This window comes from Sapajus apella, unplaced genomic scaffold, assembly GCF_009761245.1.
Source record: "Sapajus apella isolate SASKATOON/1434 unplaced genomic scaffold, GSC_monkey_1.0 scaffold114, whole genome shotgun sequence".
Taxonomy (NCBI): domain Eukaryota; kingdom Metazoa; phylum Chordata; class Mammalia; order Primates; family Cebidae; genus Sapajus; species Sapajus apella.
The window spans coordinates 261,952-282,495 of NW_022437054.1; the positions used below are offsets into that span (position 1 = coordinate 261,952).

General features: G+C 42.5%; 1 protein-coding gene across 3 annotated transcripts in view; it reads right to left on the minus strand.

Annotated features, from left to right (window-relative positions):
- ATP8A2 (ATPase phospholipid transporting 8A2) overlaps positions 1-20,544 on the minus strand; it is a 643,075-nt gene that overhangs the window by 232,211 nt on the left and 390,320 nt on the right. For all 3 annotated transcript variants that reach the window (XM_032260055.1, XM_032260056.1, XM_032260057.1), the window contains exons 26-27: positions 15,188-15,371; positions 9,425-9,535 (exon numbers count right to left, since the gene is read on the minus strand). In XM_032260055.1, the coding sequence (XP_032115946.1) occupies positions 9,425-9,535; positions 15,188-15,371 (295 nt within the window). The remainder of the gene's footprint in view (positions 1-9,424; positions 9,536-15,187; positions 15,372-20,544) is intronic.

Below are 20,544 nucleotides of genomic sequence, written 5' to 3' on the forward strand. Positions count from 1 at the left end.
GTGAGGTAAAGTGGGCTGGATCCCCATCACTTCTGCCACAGAAACAGGTGGAGTGGGAGGGTATCACCCGGGTTATGAAGCACAGCTCCAGCACAGGGCTGACCTCTCAAAGTTCACGTGAGCCCTGGAAGTTCTTTGCATGGGCTCTGTTTCTGGGCTTGCACTTTATTTTTTATTTCAAGGAGATTTAAACATTTCATAGAGTTCCAAAGACTCAATTTTTAAACCAATGCCTAAAAACATTTTTTTTAGTGCTGGATCTCTATAACAATCCTTTTAGGTAAGGCAGCTGCAAAAACATCATAAAAAAAGCATAGATTGTCACATGGAAAGGGCAGTAAGAGTCTATTTTTATAAAGTTCAAAGTGAATGTGTATCTTGCAGGGAATCCCTCCAGACTGCTAGTATTTCTTTGGCTTAATACCTACCTCCTCCCTGCTCTCTCACCCTCTCTCCACCTTTTGCTAATAAACTCCCAGCTCTTTCAACCAGCAGCAACAAGCTGGCTTTTCAGAGAACATTCTTAGGCACGTGTTTAGCTAGTTCTCCAGCCATCTTCCGACTGAAATGTAAAACCGCAGCATACACAGCAGTTTTACATTTTCTGGTTTTTCTTTTCTGTTCGGTACTAAAGGCTGGGCTAATTGCTGACATTTATGACAGAGCTGGAACACACAGAGAACATGGATGGGAAAGGCAGGTGCTGGGCTCTCTTTGGCGCATTCCCTGACCCTCTCTTCCTGCCCTTTCACCTGATCAGCTACTACTCAGATCTTAACTCATTTCATCCTGGGTTCCTGAGGCCCTACTCTACCACGCGTGTAAAGCACCACTTCTAAGAGTTCTCATTGCAAGTTGTCTTCCTCTAAGCCAGCCCCATCATGCCATATTGTAATTGTGGGAATTCTTATCTGCATTCCCTATTTCATTCCAAGAGGAGGGACTGTCTTGTTCCTCTTGTCCCCATGACCCAAGGGATCTTGACTTGGAGAATGAAGATGCATGAGGCAAGGAAAGCAGAATTCAGAATGTTTACATTTCTAGTTAATTCTCATTTTTCAATTGTCCAATGGGAAATCTCTCTAAGTAGTTTTCCCACCAACATATTACAATTGCAATTATTGCTCAACAATTATCAGCACAAGATAGGGACCACCCAGGTCATCACAGATTCTGTAAACCCAGATGCTCTTGAGATGGGGCTGGCACTGGCCTACGCATGCAGCCATCAGAGCACTTATGCTGTATAATCGGGCCCTCTGTCTCCACAGATTCAACCAACCACAGACCAAAAACATTCAGGAAAGAAAAACAGGAAAAATATCAATACAACGATAAAAAATAATACATATTAAAAAACTGGGCCAGGCGTGGTGACTCATGCCTGTAATCCCAGCACTCTGGGAGGCTGAGGCAGGTGGATCACCTGAGGTCAGGAGTTCGAGACCAGCCTGGCCAACATAATGAAACCCCATCTCTCCTAAAAATACAAAAAATTAGCCAGATGTGGTGGCACGTGCCTGTAATCCCAAGCTACTTGGGAGACTGAGGCAGGTGAACTGCTTGAACCCGGGAGGCAGAGGTTGCAGTGAGCCGAGATCACGCCATTGCACTCACTCCAGTCTGGGCAACGAGAGAGAAACTTCATCTCAAAAAAAAAAAAAAAAAGAAACAAACAAAAAAAAACCTGATACAGTGTAACAACTATTTACATAGCATGTGAAATATATTAGGTATTAAGTAATTTATAGATTATTTGAAGTATACAAGAGAATGTACATTGTGCACAAATACTACAATATTTTATATAAGGGACTTGAGCACCCGCAAATTTTGGCATCTGAAGGTGGGGAGGGTATGTCCTGGAACCAGTACCCTATGGATACCAAGGGATGACTGCACTCACCTCTTCCCCAAACTTATTAAATGGGGAACTCTGTGGAGCATGTCCCAGGACCTCAGTCTCAGCATTCTGCCTGCCTTAGAGAAGGTAGTCAGCACTTACGAAAGCTTTTAATAGAAACTGGATGGTTCCACACTTGAGAAAGCTACAGCCTTTACGGGAAGGTCCATATGCCAATGACACTTTTCAATTTGCCTTTTGCCTATGAACATGTTAACATCACGCTCATAGTTGCAAATCTATTCCCTCAAATAAAGTCTGTAATGGGAAACATAAAGCTACTTCTGCCAAGGCAGATGCGCAGGCCAGAAGAGGAAAGCTTAGCTATTAGGATTTTATCTTTTACTGTGTAATGAAATTTCAGTGTCCCCCAAATGAAACATTGTTTTGAGGTATAGTTAAGTCATGCATTATATCCAAGAGGTGAAAAGTCACTAGATGAAATTTTGATCATGGCTTAAAACATCTACTCTCTGTTGATTCTAACGTTTAAAATGAAATCTACCCCAAAACCAGTGACTTCTTTCATCATTTACAATGAAGCATGAGTTACTATCAGGACATAGATACCAGTTTGTAATAGGGTTGACCAAGCACATTGCATCTCTGTGTATTAACATATTTAATTAAGCCTCCTCAAACAAGAAGCTAATCACATACTAATGAAAAGAAGAGACAATTTAGATATGATTATTTTCTAACAATAATGTTTGAAGGTTGGGCGAAGTGGTCATGCCTGTAATCCCAGCACTTCAGGAGGCCAAGGCAGGTAGATCATTTGAGGTCAGGAGTTCGAGACCAAACTGGCCAACACGATGAAATTCTGTCTCTACTAAAAATACAAAAATATTAGGGGAGTGTGGTGGTGTGCACTCCTGTAATCGCAGCTACTTGGGAGGCTGAAGTAGGAGAATCGTTTGAACCTGGGAGGTGGAGGTTGCAGTGGGCTGACATTGTGCTACTGTACTCCAGACTGGGCAACAGAACAAGATTCCATCTCAAAAAAAAAGTTTGAAAAATAATGATTATTTTCAAACAATAATAAAAAATGATGATAAAACAAAATCTCTCAAAGGCTCAACAGAAAAAATAAAGCTGTAAAAGAGAAAAAGGAAATATATGTTTGCAAAACAATTTTTTAAAAATTTATTCATCTAGGCCGGGCACGGTGGCTCACGCCTGTAATCCCAGCACTTTGGGAGGCCAAGGCGGGCGGATCACGAGGTCAAGAGATCGAGACCATCCTGGCCAACATGGTGAAACCCCTTCTCTACTAAAAAAATAGAAAATTAGCTGGGCATGGTGGTGTGTGCCTGTAGTCCCAGCTACTTGGGAGGCTGAGGCAGGAGAATTGTTTGAACCCAGGAGGTGGAAGTGGCAGTGAGTCGAGACTTCGCCACTGCGCTCCAGCCTGGAGCCTGGCAACAGAGCGAGACTCTGTCTCAAAAAAAAAAAAAAAAATTATTCGTCTATTGGGAACATTTTGGATTAGAATGGCAATTTATACATGAACCATAATTCATTTCACTTCTTAAATTCGAAGACACAGAAAACAAAATGGCAGGAAAGGCTTTTCTCATATCCTGTAGTACAGGGGTCCCCAACCCCTGGGCCACGTACAGGACCGGTACTGGTCCACTGCTGGGGGCCTGGCCACACAGCAGGAGGTGAGCAGAGGGCTAGCAGGCATTACTGCCTGAGCTCCGCCCCCTGTCAGATCGGTGGTGGCATTTGATTCTCACAGGACCATGAATCCTACTGTAAATTGCACATGCAAGGGATCTAGTTTGAGTGCTCCTTAGGAGGATCTAATGATAAATGTATTGTGCTTGAATCATCCCAAAACCATCCCTGCTCTGGTCTGTGGAAAAACTGTCTTTCCAGAAACCAGTGTCTAGTTCCAGAAAGGTTGGGAACTTCTGCTGTAGTATAATAAAGGTTTGTTTGCTTGGTTTAGGCTTGTCAGATGTTGACAAATTTTAAATAGCTGTCAATTAAATTCTGCGGTTCAGTTTCATTTGGTCCCCAAATTGCTGTGGTCTTAGAATCTATTTCTATTTCAGTGATAGTATTTCCAGACCTTCATGCTAAATATGCATCTCATTTCCTGGCCTTTATCCCGTATCAGTTTAATCACCCCCGAGAAAACACTAACATTTCTTATATGTGCTGCCAAAAATAAGTAGACTCTAAGCTGCATGTAACAGCCATTTTTTCACATCAATATACATATGTTATTGTTATTCTTTGTATTGGGAACCAACAACTAATCACCATTATGATTTCATTCTCATCTTGGTTTCAAAAATAATTTGGCATATCTTCCTTATGTTATACCAAAGTTTACAAGAGACCCCTATGATAATTTTTTGAAATATAGGTTAAGTTCAAGTAATGTCCCTATTATTTTTCTATTTGAATTTTATGGCCACTAAAAATTTTATCTATTCCCAATAACCTTTTCCCAGGGGTTCAGAAAGTCCACAAATAAATGCATATGCCACCTAATATATGCTTAAAATGCTGCAGCTGCTGTGCTCTGAAACTGTATTCAGAAAACTCCAAATACCTAACTCCTAGTTTCTTAAATACAGTAGGAGCATTAAAGAATTTACTCAACCCCTCTCTTCAGGAGATATCACACTGAGGTCAATCAGGACTTCAAAAATTTTATAGGAATCCTTTCCTAACCTCTTCATCCCTAATCTTTACATTTAAGGCAAATTCCCCCCATTGTCAAAATCAAAGGATTTTTAAAAATCAGTCTTTGCTTTCTGCTTATAAATTAATGGAGAGATAGTTACACAATAGCATGATTAAGGCCCCAGGCTTAAAAACTACAAAATTACATGTAAGTTCTCTGCTTGCCATCTTCCCTACATATTGATAGACAAATTTTCCTAAGTCACATTTACTATATAATTTGCCTATTGCAAAAAGAGAAGGAAAAAAAGGAATCCCAGCTTCTAATGGCAACACAACTCTGACTGGGCCATTCAGATGTCCTTCCCTGGTCACTCACATATCCTTACCCAGCTCTATCGCTTTGCTGTTGCTAATTTCATCCCATTCTCACTCCCATTGCACATACACAGGAAATATACACCGCCCGCCCCCCTACCCCAATCCCACTCTAGCTGGCTGCCCTGCAAGGCTCTGAAGCTCTGAGCATTCTAGACCACGAAAGGATTTCACCTTCTGAGAAATATGGTCCATCTGGCCACGACTATAAAACATTGCATTTAATTAGTTTAATGCAAAACAAAACTACATATAAAATTTGTTTTCAAACCTTCAATAAGCTCCCCCAAAGCATACAATCTGTCCTTATACATTTTTGTCTCTCTCAAGGTGATGAAAACAGCCAAGTGTTTGTGACATTTCTGTCTCTCTCTCTCTCTCTCTCTTTTTTTTAGTATCTTAAAATGGTTGTAAAATGTAGATAACGAAGTCTGCCACCTTAGCCATTTTTGAGAGTTTGGTCCCATGCTTACACTTGCACTGCAGTTCCAGTGCCCAACGCTGTGCAACCTTCACTGCCATCTGTCTCCAGAGCTCTCTGGGACATTCTTACCACCGTCTATGGGGGACAGACAAAATCCTCAGTGTGTTTCTAATGATAAAAATTCAGTTTTAATTCACAGAGCGCAACACTTAAAAAGTGTGTATCTTGCTATATATTAATCATACTTCATTAACACTGATTACAAACAAAGTAAAGAGAATACAGTGGCAGAGGAGGCTGGTGACAGTTGGAACCCAGACCACAGGCAACGGGACTGAGAACGGGCATTTCATCAGAAGGCACAGGGAGCCTACAAAGCGGCTGCAGAGAGCAGCAGCGTTCATCACTCTTTCATTGCCAGCATTTTCAACCACCTCCATTCCAGACACTGGAATTGATCAGATGTATGTTTCAGAAATCGTATCCTAGCTACAATAGAGATGGTCAAGGAACTGAAACTGCAGTTTTTATAATCAACCAGGAAAACAGTAGTAAACTAAGGCAGTTGCAGGGAAGATGGAGGCAAAGGTTTTCATTTTTACCTATTAATAGAGCCAACATGAAACCATGTATTGCATCATTTTGTTCCTATTTTTTAAATCACTTGAACCAATACTTTGGCTTGAATTCTATGTGGCACACTCAACAAACATTAAATTTGTCAGCAACAAATAACTTGTATAAATAAAAATACATAAGCATGTGTTATAGTCAAGGCACTGTGGTAAAAACGGTCTAACGAGATCAATATCATTTGGGTGGAATATTTATGGGCTAGTGAGAAAGCTGTTTTCCACAAGGCTTTTGGGGTTGAAACTGGAAATAAGTGGAATGTTTATCAGTGCAGGGAATGGCTGAATAGACTGCAGGAAATCCCCCTGTGAAATGGCATGCCCTCGGTCTATACATAGTAACTGGGAATGGTTTCCAGAATACACTATCAGGTGAAATGAGTTGCAGAAGGCACTGCACAGAATGATGACATTTATAAAATCCTTGCTTTGTTTGTATGCATAAATATCTCCATACCTACAGAGAAAAAGGTCAGGACAGGTGATATGGAAGGAGGTTTGGGGGTGAGAGGGGAGGGAACTTTCAGTTTGTGTTCCGTACAGCAACGTGAGTACATCCATGTGTTCCTTATACAGAAAAATCCACTTTTATAGGTTAGTATACCAAGTGTGTAGATTGCATTACATCACAGGCTCACAGCTCTTCCCTACAATCTTTATTGGCAACTCAAGTCATATAATGATCCTCTTAATAATGGCTAAAGCCATAAAAGGTGTGTGCGCATCACACATGTGTATGTTTTTTTAAATTTACCAAATTGCCTTTAGACTACATTTTAAAATGATTAGTAACTATGTATCTTAGAGGGCATTTGAGATGAGAACATATTGGCTATTGTAAAGAATCGCTCCTTGAGTTACAAGAAAACCATTTAAGATAAATAAGTAATATGTTTAATTTAGTCTCACTTAAGTAATTAATTATAAGAGTTACTTTTAGAACAAAAAAGTATTCTTTGCAAATAAGCAATCAACTTACAATAATCTTTGATCTTGTAGTTCACAACACACTAAATGGCATGTAAGTAGTACTTTCCTATTTTTAAAATTATATTTGAAGTGCACGTTGATGCCAAGGAAGTAATTTTGCAATGGCAGGCTCTGCCTGAGTCAATGCTCTAACCATAGGGCTGGGTCAAGGATTTTGCTTTCTTGGTTTTCAATTAATATTCCCGAGAAATACTAAATAGAAATTTGGGCATGGAGTGGTGGAGACTTTTACATTTTCTTTAACATTATAAAGAATGTTTAAAAGGCTGTTTACAAAAGGCCATTTAACAACTGCTGCTCAGCTCCGATTGAAATATTAATTTAAGGCACGCAGGTGGCACTTTCAGGGCCTCCTTCCAAACAGAATATTTTAGGCAGACTAAAATTGCACTCTTCTCAGACTCAGCCCACTTGAAGTCAAAAAAATAAATAAATAAATAACACCAGCAAGAGAGCAGGTATAAATGACTAAGAAGGGGCCCTAGGGGACAATCTGAAAAGTGAAAGCATCGGGAGCTCCATACAGCATGTCTTGATAAGAAGTCTAGACTATCTGTAATTTGCTGATTGTGAAGAAAACCAGGTTATTAAGAAACTGTGAAAGCCAACAGCTACGGGAGCACAAAATGCTGGGAATCCTGGGATAGCATGAAGGAACAGGGATTCCAATACCCCTTTACACCATCATCCATGACTCTAAGTGACACTGAGGACTGACTCCTACCACAGATACAAAAAAATGTGGGAGCAGGAGGGGGACAAACATCTTTAAATCCCAAAAGGGAATTGTAAAAATAGAAGAAGAGAGAAACCACAAAAGCCTTTACACCAACATCTACAAGTTCTTACCCAGAGTGAACTGAGTTGAATATTACAGCGCAAGACTAGCAGACAAATTATGAATAATTTTTTAAATTATTGATTTTAACCTCACTATACTGAATAAAATGTCAATTATGTCACCAAATCTCTTAAGCCTCTGCTACATATGTTCTTCCTAGGGAAATAACACTTAGGCAGATGGGACACCTCTCACCAAAGTGTCAAATGAGGAAGAATGGGTCAGTTTCAGGACTTTAATCAGATCCCTTTTGATTGCTTGGAATATTCTTTAAGAATCAGGGCTGGTCACCAGCCTGCAAGGGGCTTTTCTGTGAACTAGAAGAGGTACCCTCTCTGCAAATACACACGTCTTGGTGAATAGGCTGGCCCTTGTGCAACTTAGAAAAACGCATTGTTGTTTCCAGTTGGGCTCTGGGCAGCTGAAGAGATGAATGAAGCAGCACAGGTTATGTTTCTGCTTCATTTACTCTTTTGGCCAGGCTGTCTTGGGCCATGAACAAGCTGCACAACTTGGGGAAATCACTCTACAGTAGTTGAGATACCAGATGTGTGACATGAACTTATATGTTTGGCCTCAGTAACTGAATAGGAAAGATTAGACAACCTGGTAAAGTCACAGTTAGTTACAGCTACCTTAGCAAGGCACTTGTTACTAATAGCTATTCAAACTGAGCATTGTCAGAGTTTACAGCAGAAAAAGTTGATTTCTGTCTTGGTTATTATTTTTACTAACAGTCAAGAAATCAGACATAAAATAACCCATAGAATGAGACATTAAAACACCATAAACAATTAACATTGCCTTCCTCCACAGACAGACACATTTGGAAATTGATTAGTCACGATGGTCACAAAAGCCACCCTTTATAGCAGGGCTGTAATCCCACTAACAGCAAACATAAAGTGACTTTTCCACTTCTTCCTGGGCCCACCACTGTAGCGAGCACATTTGCTTTACTGGTAACTGAATTAGCAACTCAGAAAATGGTCCGACAACAGAATATGAACTCACTGGAATATTGTCAATGACCTTACTGGTTTACTCCCCACTGTTCCCTCACTTCCACACCCTTCCCATGTGAGTGCCAGTGTCCAAGTATCCCAGAAGCAGTGAATGGATGCTCAGGAAACTTGCAGAGTTCGTGAGAAGTAAGGCAGAAATCGGGCCAACCTGCCCCATTCATTCCAGGAAAGAAACACGTGACTGGGTTGCCTAGCAACACCTCAGTGTTTACCTGGCGAGGTGTGGGTCCTGCTGCAAGGAACTGACCCCTCTGGAAGGAATGTCAGTGTCCGCAAGATTCTACCCCAGCCCTGGATACAGAGGAAGAGGTATGGCAAAGAGGAACACAGGAAGAGAGCTAGGGAGGAAGGCATGGTGGGTAGGGAAGAAAGGCTGCAGATGCCTGCTCTGGTCATCCAGCATGACGATCTAGGCCAGGATGGCGAACCCAGCTTCAGGGGAGCTTACATGTGACCCAGGTTATAGAAAGTCACAGCAGCATCTTTAATTTTACATGAATAAATTCCTTCCTTGAAATGACTTTAAATACTTCAAGATATCCTCTGAAAAGATCTGTCTCTTCAAGGAAAAAAAATGCCCCTTCTTACCTCGATAATATACAGGACCACGTTCTTATAGAAGCAGTACAAGATGCATTTGGTCACCCGGTTGTAGCTCCAGGCTCCATGAACCAAGAGAAGCTTCTCTAAGTAGGAAAACTGGAAAGGAAAATGACAAAGTTCAGAAGAGCCCATCATTGAGGAATAAAAGTCCCAAACAGAGTGTCCTTAAGAACAGAAGTCAGATAGTGTAGGTAGAGGAAACCAGATTCTGCAGGAATCTCAGAAAACCATTCTCTGAAGACAGAGCTTTCAGGCCCAGTGAGAACAATTAAAATCCTCTCTTAACTCCACATAATAATTATTTTCCCCAAACATACCGCTGGACTTCTAATTGTTATTCTTACAAAATTCTATTTAAACAAATGCTTTTCCGTAATTTCAGTTCCAGGGTACATGTGCAGGATGTGCAGGTTTGTTACATAAGTAAATGTGTGCCATGGTGGTTTGCTGCAGCTATCGACCCACCGCCTAAGTTTTAGGGTTCAGATACTTTATTTATTCTGATGGTCTCCCTCCCCCCGCCTCCCCAATTGGCCCCAGTGTGTGTTGTTCCCCTCCCTGTGTCCATATGTTCTCATTGTTCAGCTACTACTTATAAGGGAGGACATGTGGGGTTTGGCTTTCTGTTCCTGTGTTAGTTTGCTGAGGATAATGGCTTCCAGCACCATCCATGTCTCTGCAAAGGACATGATCTTGTTCCTTTTTATGGCTCCATAGTATTCCGTGGTGTATATGTACTGCATTTTCTTTTCCAGTTTGTCCTTGATGGGCATTGGGGTTGATTCCATGTCTTTGCCATTGTGAGTGGTGCTGCAACAGGGATGAATTACTAAACAAGGTGAACTCCTAAACTGAAAGAAAAGTACAGTGGGAGTCAGGCGCCTCTAAGCAATCACAAATTTTCCAGTGACAAAAGGGGCAAGGGACAGGGACACTCAACACAACAGTGTTTTGTTTAAAAAAGAAAGTACACACAGGTGCACACACACACTACCTCCACTAACAGCTGCGTAGGTTAAAAAGTTACACACACATATAGACACACATGGATATATACACATAGATACACAGAGACACATACAGGCACAGATACACACAGGCAGACACACCTAGACACAGAGAGTGGCACACAAGAAAGAGATACACAGAGACACACATGCACTCATACACACATACAAATACACATGTACACATAGACATACTAAGACACACACACACGTTGCCTCCACTTCTTGACCAATTTTGTTTTCCCCTTTTTTTCTCCAACCAGTACGGAGCACCTCTGGCCAGAGTGCTGTGCAGTCAGGAGCTGCTGGTAGGTCCCAAGCTGGGAGTAATGTGATGGCTCCTGTGGTTTGAGTTGGAGCCATACATATTCCAGTAAATCTAGGAATACTACCTGGGGAGGGGGGGTCTCTGGACACCACCTGGATTCCAGCTCCTCAGCCACCCCTCAGCCTGGCTTTGCCTTCTGTGTGCCATTTCGTAAAGGTCCCAAAAAGTGTAAACCTTGTGCTGGAGGGACGGTAACGAGTTTCTTTGGTCTGGTGCATGGTGTCCCGCTCTGGCATGAATATGCCATTAGGGGCAATCCTGTTTACATCATGTTTCTACACATTTGATATGCCTCACCCTGGATTTGACTTCCCTCTCTGTTCCCTTGCATAAAAACCTTAATGCCCCCTGTTCTAAGAGTGTCAGGAAGTCCACAAACTTGAACCCTATTACACTACTAGGAGAGACAAGCGGGCTGTATTGAGAATGACCCAGAACATCAGAAATTATTTTGCTGTTGTACACTTCCTATTAATTTCAGATGAGTTTTGAAATTAAATGTAACTCAGCTGGGTGCAGTGGCTCACACCTGTAATTCCAGCACTTTGGGAGGCTGAGGTGGGTGGATCACCTGAGATCAAGAGTTCGCGAGTAGCCTGGCCAACATGGCGAAATCCTGTCTCTACTAAAAATACAAAAAATTAGCCAGGCATGGTGGCATGTGCCTGTAATCCCAGTTACTTGGGAGGCTGAGGCAGGAGAATCACTGGTGCCTGGGAGGCAGAGGTTTTGGTGAGTGAGATCATGCCACTGCACTCCAGCCTGGGTGACACAGTGAGACTCCGTCAAGAAAGATAAAGAAAAGAAAGAAAGAGAGAGAGAGAGAGAGAGAGAGAGAGAGAGAGAGAGAGAGAGAGAGAAAAGAAAGAAAGAAAGAAAGAAAGAAAGAAAGAAAGAAAGAAAGAAAGAAAGAAAGAAAGAAAGAAAAGAAAGAAAGAAAGAAAGAGAAACAGAGAAAGAGAAAGGAAAAGAAAGAAAGAAATTAAGTGTAACTCTCAATAGAAAAGAAATGACCAGACTGAAAATACAATACTTAAAAAAAAATTTTTCAGGAGGAAGTCGCAGCTCAGCGTGTCCTTCCAGGAGGTGAGGGGTGGGCGTGGGGCTCACCACGCACTCAGAATCAAAATCTTTGCTTCAAAATGACAGAAGTAGGTGCACATGGAAAAATAAAACTCCCCATAAAGGCTCATTAAGGATTCCAAAGGAGAATGGGGAATCATAAAATAACTGGCTAAACAAATAAAAAGGAAGTTTGTATTTGACCGGGACCCCCTGATGTTAAACTTCAGTGGGCACAGAAAGCAACTGCTTGAGTCATCCTGAATGCCTCAACTTCAGCGCTACAGTGATTTGTTTTCAGAAAAAAAAAATGTATATTCTAAATCAAAATGCTGTCTTCATGAGGTTGCTCCAAAAACAGTAAGAGGGCAGTGGGCAGGAATGATTCTCACGAGGAGAATGGGAAGCCGAAGCCCACAGGAGCACCATGACGGAGCAGTGGCGAGGTTGCCCAGCACAAGGCAGCGGAAAAAGGATGGCGCTCAGTCTCGGGCAGTCCTGGGCACAAAAACACGAGGCAGGGCAGGGAAGAAATAGAACCGGAGCTTTGCCCGCTTCATAGCTTTCCCAAGGGAAGTCTTTGAGCTAAATATCTTTTTCCTCCTGAGTATAATAACTCTACAGGGTACTTCCTCCAAAGCTAATAAAAAAAATGCATCCACATTAAAATGAACAGATAAAGCCCAAGGTGATAAACAACCAGAGATGTTTACCATTGCAACAGTGGCAAAGAAATTCATCAAGCTGTGGCATTTCTGGCACGGTGATTAAGGTAGAGGCAGCATGTTGGTTGGTGGAAAGGGTGTGAGGTTAGCAGGCACCTGCCCTGAAGTAACAGCACCCCCCGCCTAATCGGGAACAGAACCATGGACAAGAGAAATGAGGGTGCACAGCCACATGCGGCCTGCATCAGTTTCTTTGCCGGAAGTAACTATGATGCTGTAGGGGCAAGAAAACCCCCAATGGTGTTTTAAAGCCTCACTACCTGCTCCACCCTTCTTTGATGCTTTTCATCTGAAGAGAGCAATTGCTGTGGATAAGACATTCTATTCATATGCAGTTTCAATAAAGCAGGTCATGGGATCTCCCTTCCCTAGACATTTTAAAGAAAAAGACAGACAAATATTTGCCTGGAACTCCTAGGAAACCTCTTAAGATCCCTTCCAGCCATATGATGTTATAACTCAAGTATTTAATAATGCCGGGGTGTGTAACATCTATGGTTGCTGACAGACTACAGGAAGTGTGAGTCCCATAGGCCTCAAAGCATTTGACTCAGGAAAGTAAACAGGCAGGTGTGTGTGGGGCTGGCCCCCAAGTTCACACTCAGATCCGTTTTTTTCTGACCCCAAGATGCTCTCTTGCTTGGACCTGAAGTAAGTCACCTGATACGAAGGAACCCCAGTTTGCCCACCTATAAAATCAGGATTCCTTCTCTTACCTACTTCAGAAATTATCTTGAGGATTTATTTGAAATCAGCAAAGAAAGAAGATTGATTGCATGCTCTTTTCAGAGCCAGGAGGATTTTGTAATTCCTCCCTGCATCTGCAGAACTGTGGGCTGAGAAGAAACCTGAGAGGTTATCTAACACAGAGCCCCCTCTTTGGGGAGGTGGAGCCCCAGAACTGCAAGGACTGGCCTGAGGCCCCGGGGCTATAGGAAGCTCATTCACATTTTATATGCAGCCCCTGATTTCAGCTTGTAGGAGTGTATAGCCATTATTCCTTGTGTTCATGTGATTAAGGTGAACGCATTTTTCAAACACCTCAACACCACAGAAACACAACAGAATTCCTGCTACCCAGCAGATGAGCAGGCATTTATTTATGACATATCACAATCTGGAGACAGAGGGACATGCCTTGTGTTCACTGCAATGTCTAGGTTTTCTGGATGACCCAGCATGCCAAATCATCTAGATATGTAACCGCCTGAGGAGTTCACCTTGCCTGTTGCCTAGACAGGGCCAATTTATCAAGACAGGGGAATTGCAATAGAGAAAGAATAATTAATGCAGAGCCGGCCATGAGGGAGACTGGAGTTTTATTATTACTCAAATCAGTCTCCCTGAGCATTCAGGGAGCAGAGTTTTTAAGGATAACTTGGTGGGTGAGGGGAAGCCAGGGAGCCAGGAGTGCTGATTGGTCAGGGATGAAATCATAGGGAGTCAAATCTCAGTCAGTTCCTGGGTGGCGGGGAGCCACAAGATTAGTTGAGCCAGTTTATTGATCTGGGTGGCACTGGCTGATCCATCAAGTGCAGGGTCTGAAAAATATCTCAAGCACTGATCTCAGGAGCAGTTCAGGAGGGTCAGAATCTTGTAGCCTCCAGCTGCATGACTCCTAAGCCACCATTTCTAATCTTGCGGCTAATGTCAGTCTAGTCCCCAGGCAAGGAGATCTGCTTGAGAAAGGGCTGTTACTGTCTTTGTTTAAACTATAAACTATAAAAGTTTCTCTCAAAATTAGTTCAGCTTATGCCCAGGAATGAACAAGCACAGCTTGGAGGTTAGATGTAAGATAGAATTGGTTAAGTTAGATCTCTTCTACTGTCTCAGTCATAATTTTGCAAAGGTGGTTTTGGATATGCACCCTACAGGTCAGGAAGCTGGCTATCTTCCTTCACCTTTGGGCTATAATTACGGAGTGAATCTTTCTTTCATCCTCAGGCCACCAGTGCAATACAGCACAACAGGAGCCCGGGCATGCGTCGCTCAGATCAGAGGGGAAGAGACTGAACTTGGCCTAACTGCAGGAGGCTGTTTGCTACTGACCATGGGGTCATTACGGCCCCAACCCAGCTCATGTTCTCGGCAATTCACCTCACAGGGGTGGTTCTGGGCAGCACCCCTGTCACAATTACAGAGAAGGCGGCAGCTGTAAATCACTGCTTCTCCCTGACCTTAAGTGCCTGACCAGAGGCTGTCCCAGCACTTTTGGGAGGGGTGAGGCCGGGATGGGATTATACAGAAAGGCTGTCATGAGCACAGCTGTGCTTCATCAAGGGATGCAGCAGGAAAAGCAATGCAGCAGATGCAGAAGCTGAGGGTGAGAGGTTATTAGTAGCAAGATCAGGGACCTATCCGTCAGGAGCAGCACCTTGCCTGGATCACAGAGCAGCTTGGCCGACCCCACAGCTGGCTAAAGAAATCCAACCAGCAGGACAGGGCTTCCAAACTATACAAGATCACGACTACTGAGAAATCCAAATATCCCTGGGGTTTCATTTAGACAGCAACCTCCAGAGGGGTGGCAGAAGTTTGGGGCTGTGCTGAAGGTCAAATGCCACGTCCTCATGCCCAGCTATCATGTGTCAACAGGATGGGACAGCTGGATGTCCAAGCTGCTGACCTGTGCAATGGCGTAATCCGAGTTGTTGGTGGCCTGCATGCCTTCATTCCCACTGATTCCCACACCCACGTGGGCTGTCTGGATCATCCCGACATCGTTGGCGCCATCTCCAATGGCGAGGGTGATGGCCTTTACCCGCTTCTTCACCACATCCACTATCTCAGACTTCTGCAGAGGAGACACTCTGTGAGAAAAGAGAGGGAAATCAGAGCTATGCACGTCTTTCCAGAGGAAACAGCTATAATCTACATTCCGCTGCATTAAAATGACAGTTACTGGACGATCTCCAAATTCAATGCATACATTTTATGCTCATGTGCAAAGAAGCTTTCAGAACACAGTAGCCTGTGGCTTTCAAGTATTTGCCAACTTCTCAGATGAAATACACAACAAAAAACTAACTTAAAACATAGCCTATTTGTGATCACCCTGCTCGGTGAGAGGCATCTGCACGAACTCCTCCAGGGGTACATGGGCCCTGCTGAATGATAAAGGCAGTCAGTCTAGTTACACGGGTCTTCAGAAATGTCTTTCCAATAAATCAGAAAACCAGCAAAGACCTCCTTTTGCTTTATGGTACATCATATGCAACCTAGGGCTGGCAAGGGAATTTTCTGCAAAATCTGCTTTTATAGAAGGGAAAGGAAATTGGCAGGGCATGAGAAAGTGCAGAAAGAGGACTGGGGAAAGGGGAAAGAAAAAAGACTTCTCTACGTCCACCCCAGAAAAGGAAGCCGTGTTTGAAGGGCAGCCAAGGCAGAGGATTTGGGATGGAAGTCAGCGGGTAGAAGTCTCCCCTTGCTCAGCCGTGCAGAAGCACAGCCCAAAAGGGGGAAAGAAGGTCAGCCCCTGCATAGGAGGGGAATCAAAGATGGCAGGCAAGCTTTCCTAAGTCCTCAAGTTGTCTGGGAAAAGGAGCCAGTACAAATCTGTGGGGTCTAAAGCAGAGGGGTATTCATGATAATGAACTGCTTATTTGGAGTGTAAGACCAGAAAACACAGCAGCATGAAGCAAAGACAGGCATCCCAGCATCTCGCGACTGATTGACTCTACATTCTGAATTGGTAAGCCAATGCTTGATTTGGGGAATTTACAGGTAAAGTCATGAATCATTTAAATACCACCCCCACACCCCGCCACACAGAGTAAACACAAACTAAAAGGTTTTTCTGGATTTCCCAGAGGTCTACTGGCCACACCCACATAGGGACGCCACTCATCAGCTAGAATGGATGCTCAAAGATTTGCCCAGTAAGAACTTCACCTGCTCTTGGATGGTCTCTACTCACAAAGACACCTGTTCCAAACAGAAAACCTAAGTGCTACCTGACACCTCATTTTACCAAATTGAGAAAGAAATGCCTTTGGTGAGACAGCAAACCAAATGTAGAACAGTGTAAAAAGCCTTTGCTTGGTGACAAAGATAAAAATTAGAAAGTTAGAAAACATAATGAAAGGACTTTAGGAGTTGATTTGTACAATCTGATCTCCCTTTTACCGTTTTCACAAGGGTTTGTAGTGGCAGCAATTAGATGCCTGCTGGAGTAGGTGCGATCACTGCACATTATTACGAATTTTGTTGTTACTGAGCATATTTAAGAGTACCAACTCTGTCATTTGGGGCTAGAACGGGAAAAGTGTAACTTCTCTTACAAATATTTGGAAGGCTGAAATATAAAGACATAGCTGTCTTTATATTTTGTATATATGTCACATCCTTCCTCCCAAAGCTCTGTTGCTGCTCACTAAATATTCTCAGGTTCTTCAACCATTATTTAACAGACATGCTTCAGAACTTGCAAAATAACCTCCAAGTATATTCTTTTAGGCAACTGAAAGCACAATAGGACAGAATCACCATCTCCCTGGTAGCAGATGCGAGGTTCACTTTAATGTGGCCTAAAAGAAAGTTACTTGAACTTTACCACTGATTATCAATGAAGCCTCTAGTCAACTCCACATAAGCATTTTTAACATGAAGGGGTATTAAGCTGTATCTATTCCCTCCTAGTTTGTGCAAATGCTGCTTGAAGCCAAGGGCTGATCTTTTAGGCAGAGGCAGTCCACAAGTGTAATTGGCTACACAAAAGTGATTTCCCATTTTATTTTTGAACTCCACAGAACCACAGACCACATATGGCTGGAGAAAACAACCTGGGAGGCACAGTTAAAGGCCTGAGTATGACCTTTTCCTGTCACCACACCTTAACCATTTAAACAGGGAAAGGAAGTCCATGAGCTCCTGCTTTTCATGAGTGGGATCGGGGAAATGAGAACCAGCCACCTCATGGCATGGTTGTGTTAGATATAGGGAACTCCAAGTTTCTCTTCAAAGAGTCGGTATGACAGTGTGGTCAGCTCTCTTATTCTTTAATTCTCCATTTTAAAGCTTAACTTCCTGGTTCTCTTCACCCCCTTGCGTCTAGTTTCAGTAAACAACTTTCCTGCTAGTCCGAATCAGTAGTTCACATCTGTTCCCCTGGTCACCTGCTTTGACCTGAGTCACCCCTGGTCACCTGCTCTGACCTGTTCTTTCCTGCCAAAATACCTACCCCACCACTCCGGCTTATACCCGTGCTGTCTTTAAAATAGCCAATCATAATTAGTTTAGACTGTGCGGTCCAACCCTAGCCGCTAGGGGAACAACATAGCAGTAGCAGCTACCTGTATCAGGAATACGAACCCCTTCCCCTTCCTTGTCTAGGTGTGCACTGGCCATTGCTCTGTCTGTGAGATGCACCCTTCTATAGATGTAAATTGCCTTGCTGAGGAAATTTATACTCGAGTGCTACTTCTTTTGTGGCACCAAAAATCTACATATAACAGTTGTGATGTATTAATGTGAAACCACTGTGTTGATTCACAAGTATAAAACAATTGCATCTCTTACTACACCTAGCATATGATATGTGAAACATCTTAACTGTTGGAAAAACAAAGCAAAATAAAACAAGACTGGACACCTCTGAGAACTGTATGCCGTCAGACTTGTGGTTCCCAACTGGGCATGCAGGTGCCCTGGGGATGCTGCAGCAGAATTTTTTTAATTTTTGCGGGAAATACAGCAGCAACTCTCAGGTAACAGTGCAAAATACTAGCTGGAAGTAGCTCACAGTTTTGACAATAAATCACATTGCACCCCTTTTCATGATATGTCTTTGAGAAGCTGAGCTCTCGTGGTGATGATGATAAAAAGCAAATGCCTTGTGAAAATCAATGTGGAATAGGAAATGAGCAAGGCAGCAGCTATGCTTACCCTAAGGTTCGAGAAGTCGTGCAGCACTCACAGGCACATCACCACATGCCACTGTCAGCGGAAATGATTATTTAATGATGGAGGAAATAAGGATTATTTCTTTCAATGTACGTCTTTCAATGACATTATTGTTTCAAATGCCTGCTAAGTTGTTGGGTCATAAATGCTTCTTATATTATTTGACTTTACCTACTTAATAATTAGAAACTTAAGTTTTCCTTTTGGTCTAAGGGCTGTGCAAAGGAATTGCTGAGACACTGAGGACATAGTGGATCCAGAGTCTGGATTCCTGTGATTACACTGATCACTTTTTAATCAAAATTATTCACTCATTGAGGCGGAACCTTACTAAGGAGGCCATTGCTTAATCTGCAAACTCCTCTTCTGCAGCCATGAACGTATCACAAGAGAGCATAAAACAGAAAGTTAAACAGGACTCAGCAGGCCTGAGGCTGCGACCCCTTGAGTCTATATGTCACCCAAGTGATCAAGCAAGCTGGCCTCTTCATCAGCAAATGTGAGGTGGTCTGGAGAGAAAGGAAGCCCACAGGCAGAAGGGTTGGCCACTTCACACTGCAGGGGTCAGAAAATCTTGGGAGTGGAACAGGAAAGGATCTAAACAGACCCGGGGTTTTCTTTGAGTTTAAAATTGCTGGCTTTCTATTAGGGAGGTTAGCGATAGGCCAACCAATGCAAAATGAGGGCAAGTCAAATAGACTCACTGGGCTTGCCGCTCTGGGATGTGGATCTCAAGTAAATCAAGACAGGATTCCAGTGGCTTAAAGTACAATCTATGAACATTCAACAGCTGCTTTTCTCAAGAAGCAAAAATAAGGAGAAAACCCAAGCAGGGTATATAAAGCAAATCGTGCCACAGTGTTTTAGAACATGAAATTCTCATCAAGGATTTATTATGCCCTCAGCTGTAATGCTTTGAGAAAACATAATTCTAGCACACACTAGGGGTTCAAAACAGATGTCCAACAGCTAATTTCTACAAAACTGAAGAAGCACCACTCAGCTTTAGCCATATGCAGTATTTTAGTGTACCAAGTTGCCAGGAAGCACAAGCCGGCTCTTTGTTAATCTTAACTTGTGACTTGGAATCACACGCCACACGTAATAAGTATTCCCAACATATAATAATTCAAACTATAAAATAAAAACTCCAGACCACAGCTGAGCCAAGCTAGGTGCTTGGGGGCACTTTTTTAACCTATTCTGGTGTACTATGAATAGAAATAAAAACCAAAAGCATTCAGTTAACTGGAGAAGTATTCTATCTGCTTTTTTGGCTAATACAATAGATTCTAAAATGAAAAATAAGCTTTTTCTGTTAAGATTTACAACTCCTGAGTATCTCATTTTATGGGATACATGTCCCTGAAATTTAAAAACTAGCTTTCTAAGTTATTTCAAATACAGCACTTAACTGAAACCTTGGGTTTAATAGAACTAATAGAACAAATAGAACTAATAATCATACAATAATTTATCTGATATACATAAGCCCTCCTCTCATAGTTTCTAATTCTGATCTTACAATATCATCTGAGCAAATCTAAGCAGGTTCTTTATCTCCTCCAATCTTACCTGCCCAGTTATCAAAGAAGGGCTGGATCTCGATTGAAGATTTGTACACTGAGCTCCCTTGAGCCAGAGAGGTTATAAGGAACTCCACCCAGGAACACCCAAGAGGCCCAAAACACTTATTTATTAAGCAGACTCACAAAATTCTTTCACTATCTGGGTTTGGAAACATCTTTATTACATATAGCAGTCCTTATGACTAAAAGGAAGTTTGAAGACCCCTGTCCTAGGTCAATGAGTTTCCAATTTTAAGTGAGCATCAGAATCACTCAGAGAGCTTATGAAGGTACAGCCTCTGATCAGACAGTCGGGGCTGGGCCTGTGAATGTGCATTCCTAACAAGCTCCCTGCTGACATTGATGCTGCTTGTCTCTGGACCACACTCAAGTCACCAGCACTGGCCTAGACAATACTACAAGTTCTTTCTAGTACAAACGTTTTCTCTCTCTCTCTCTCTCTCTCTCTCTCTCTCTCTCTCTCTATATATATATATATATATATATATATATA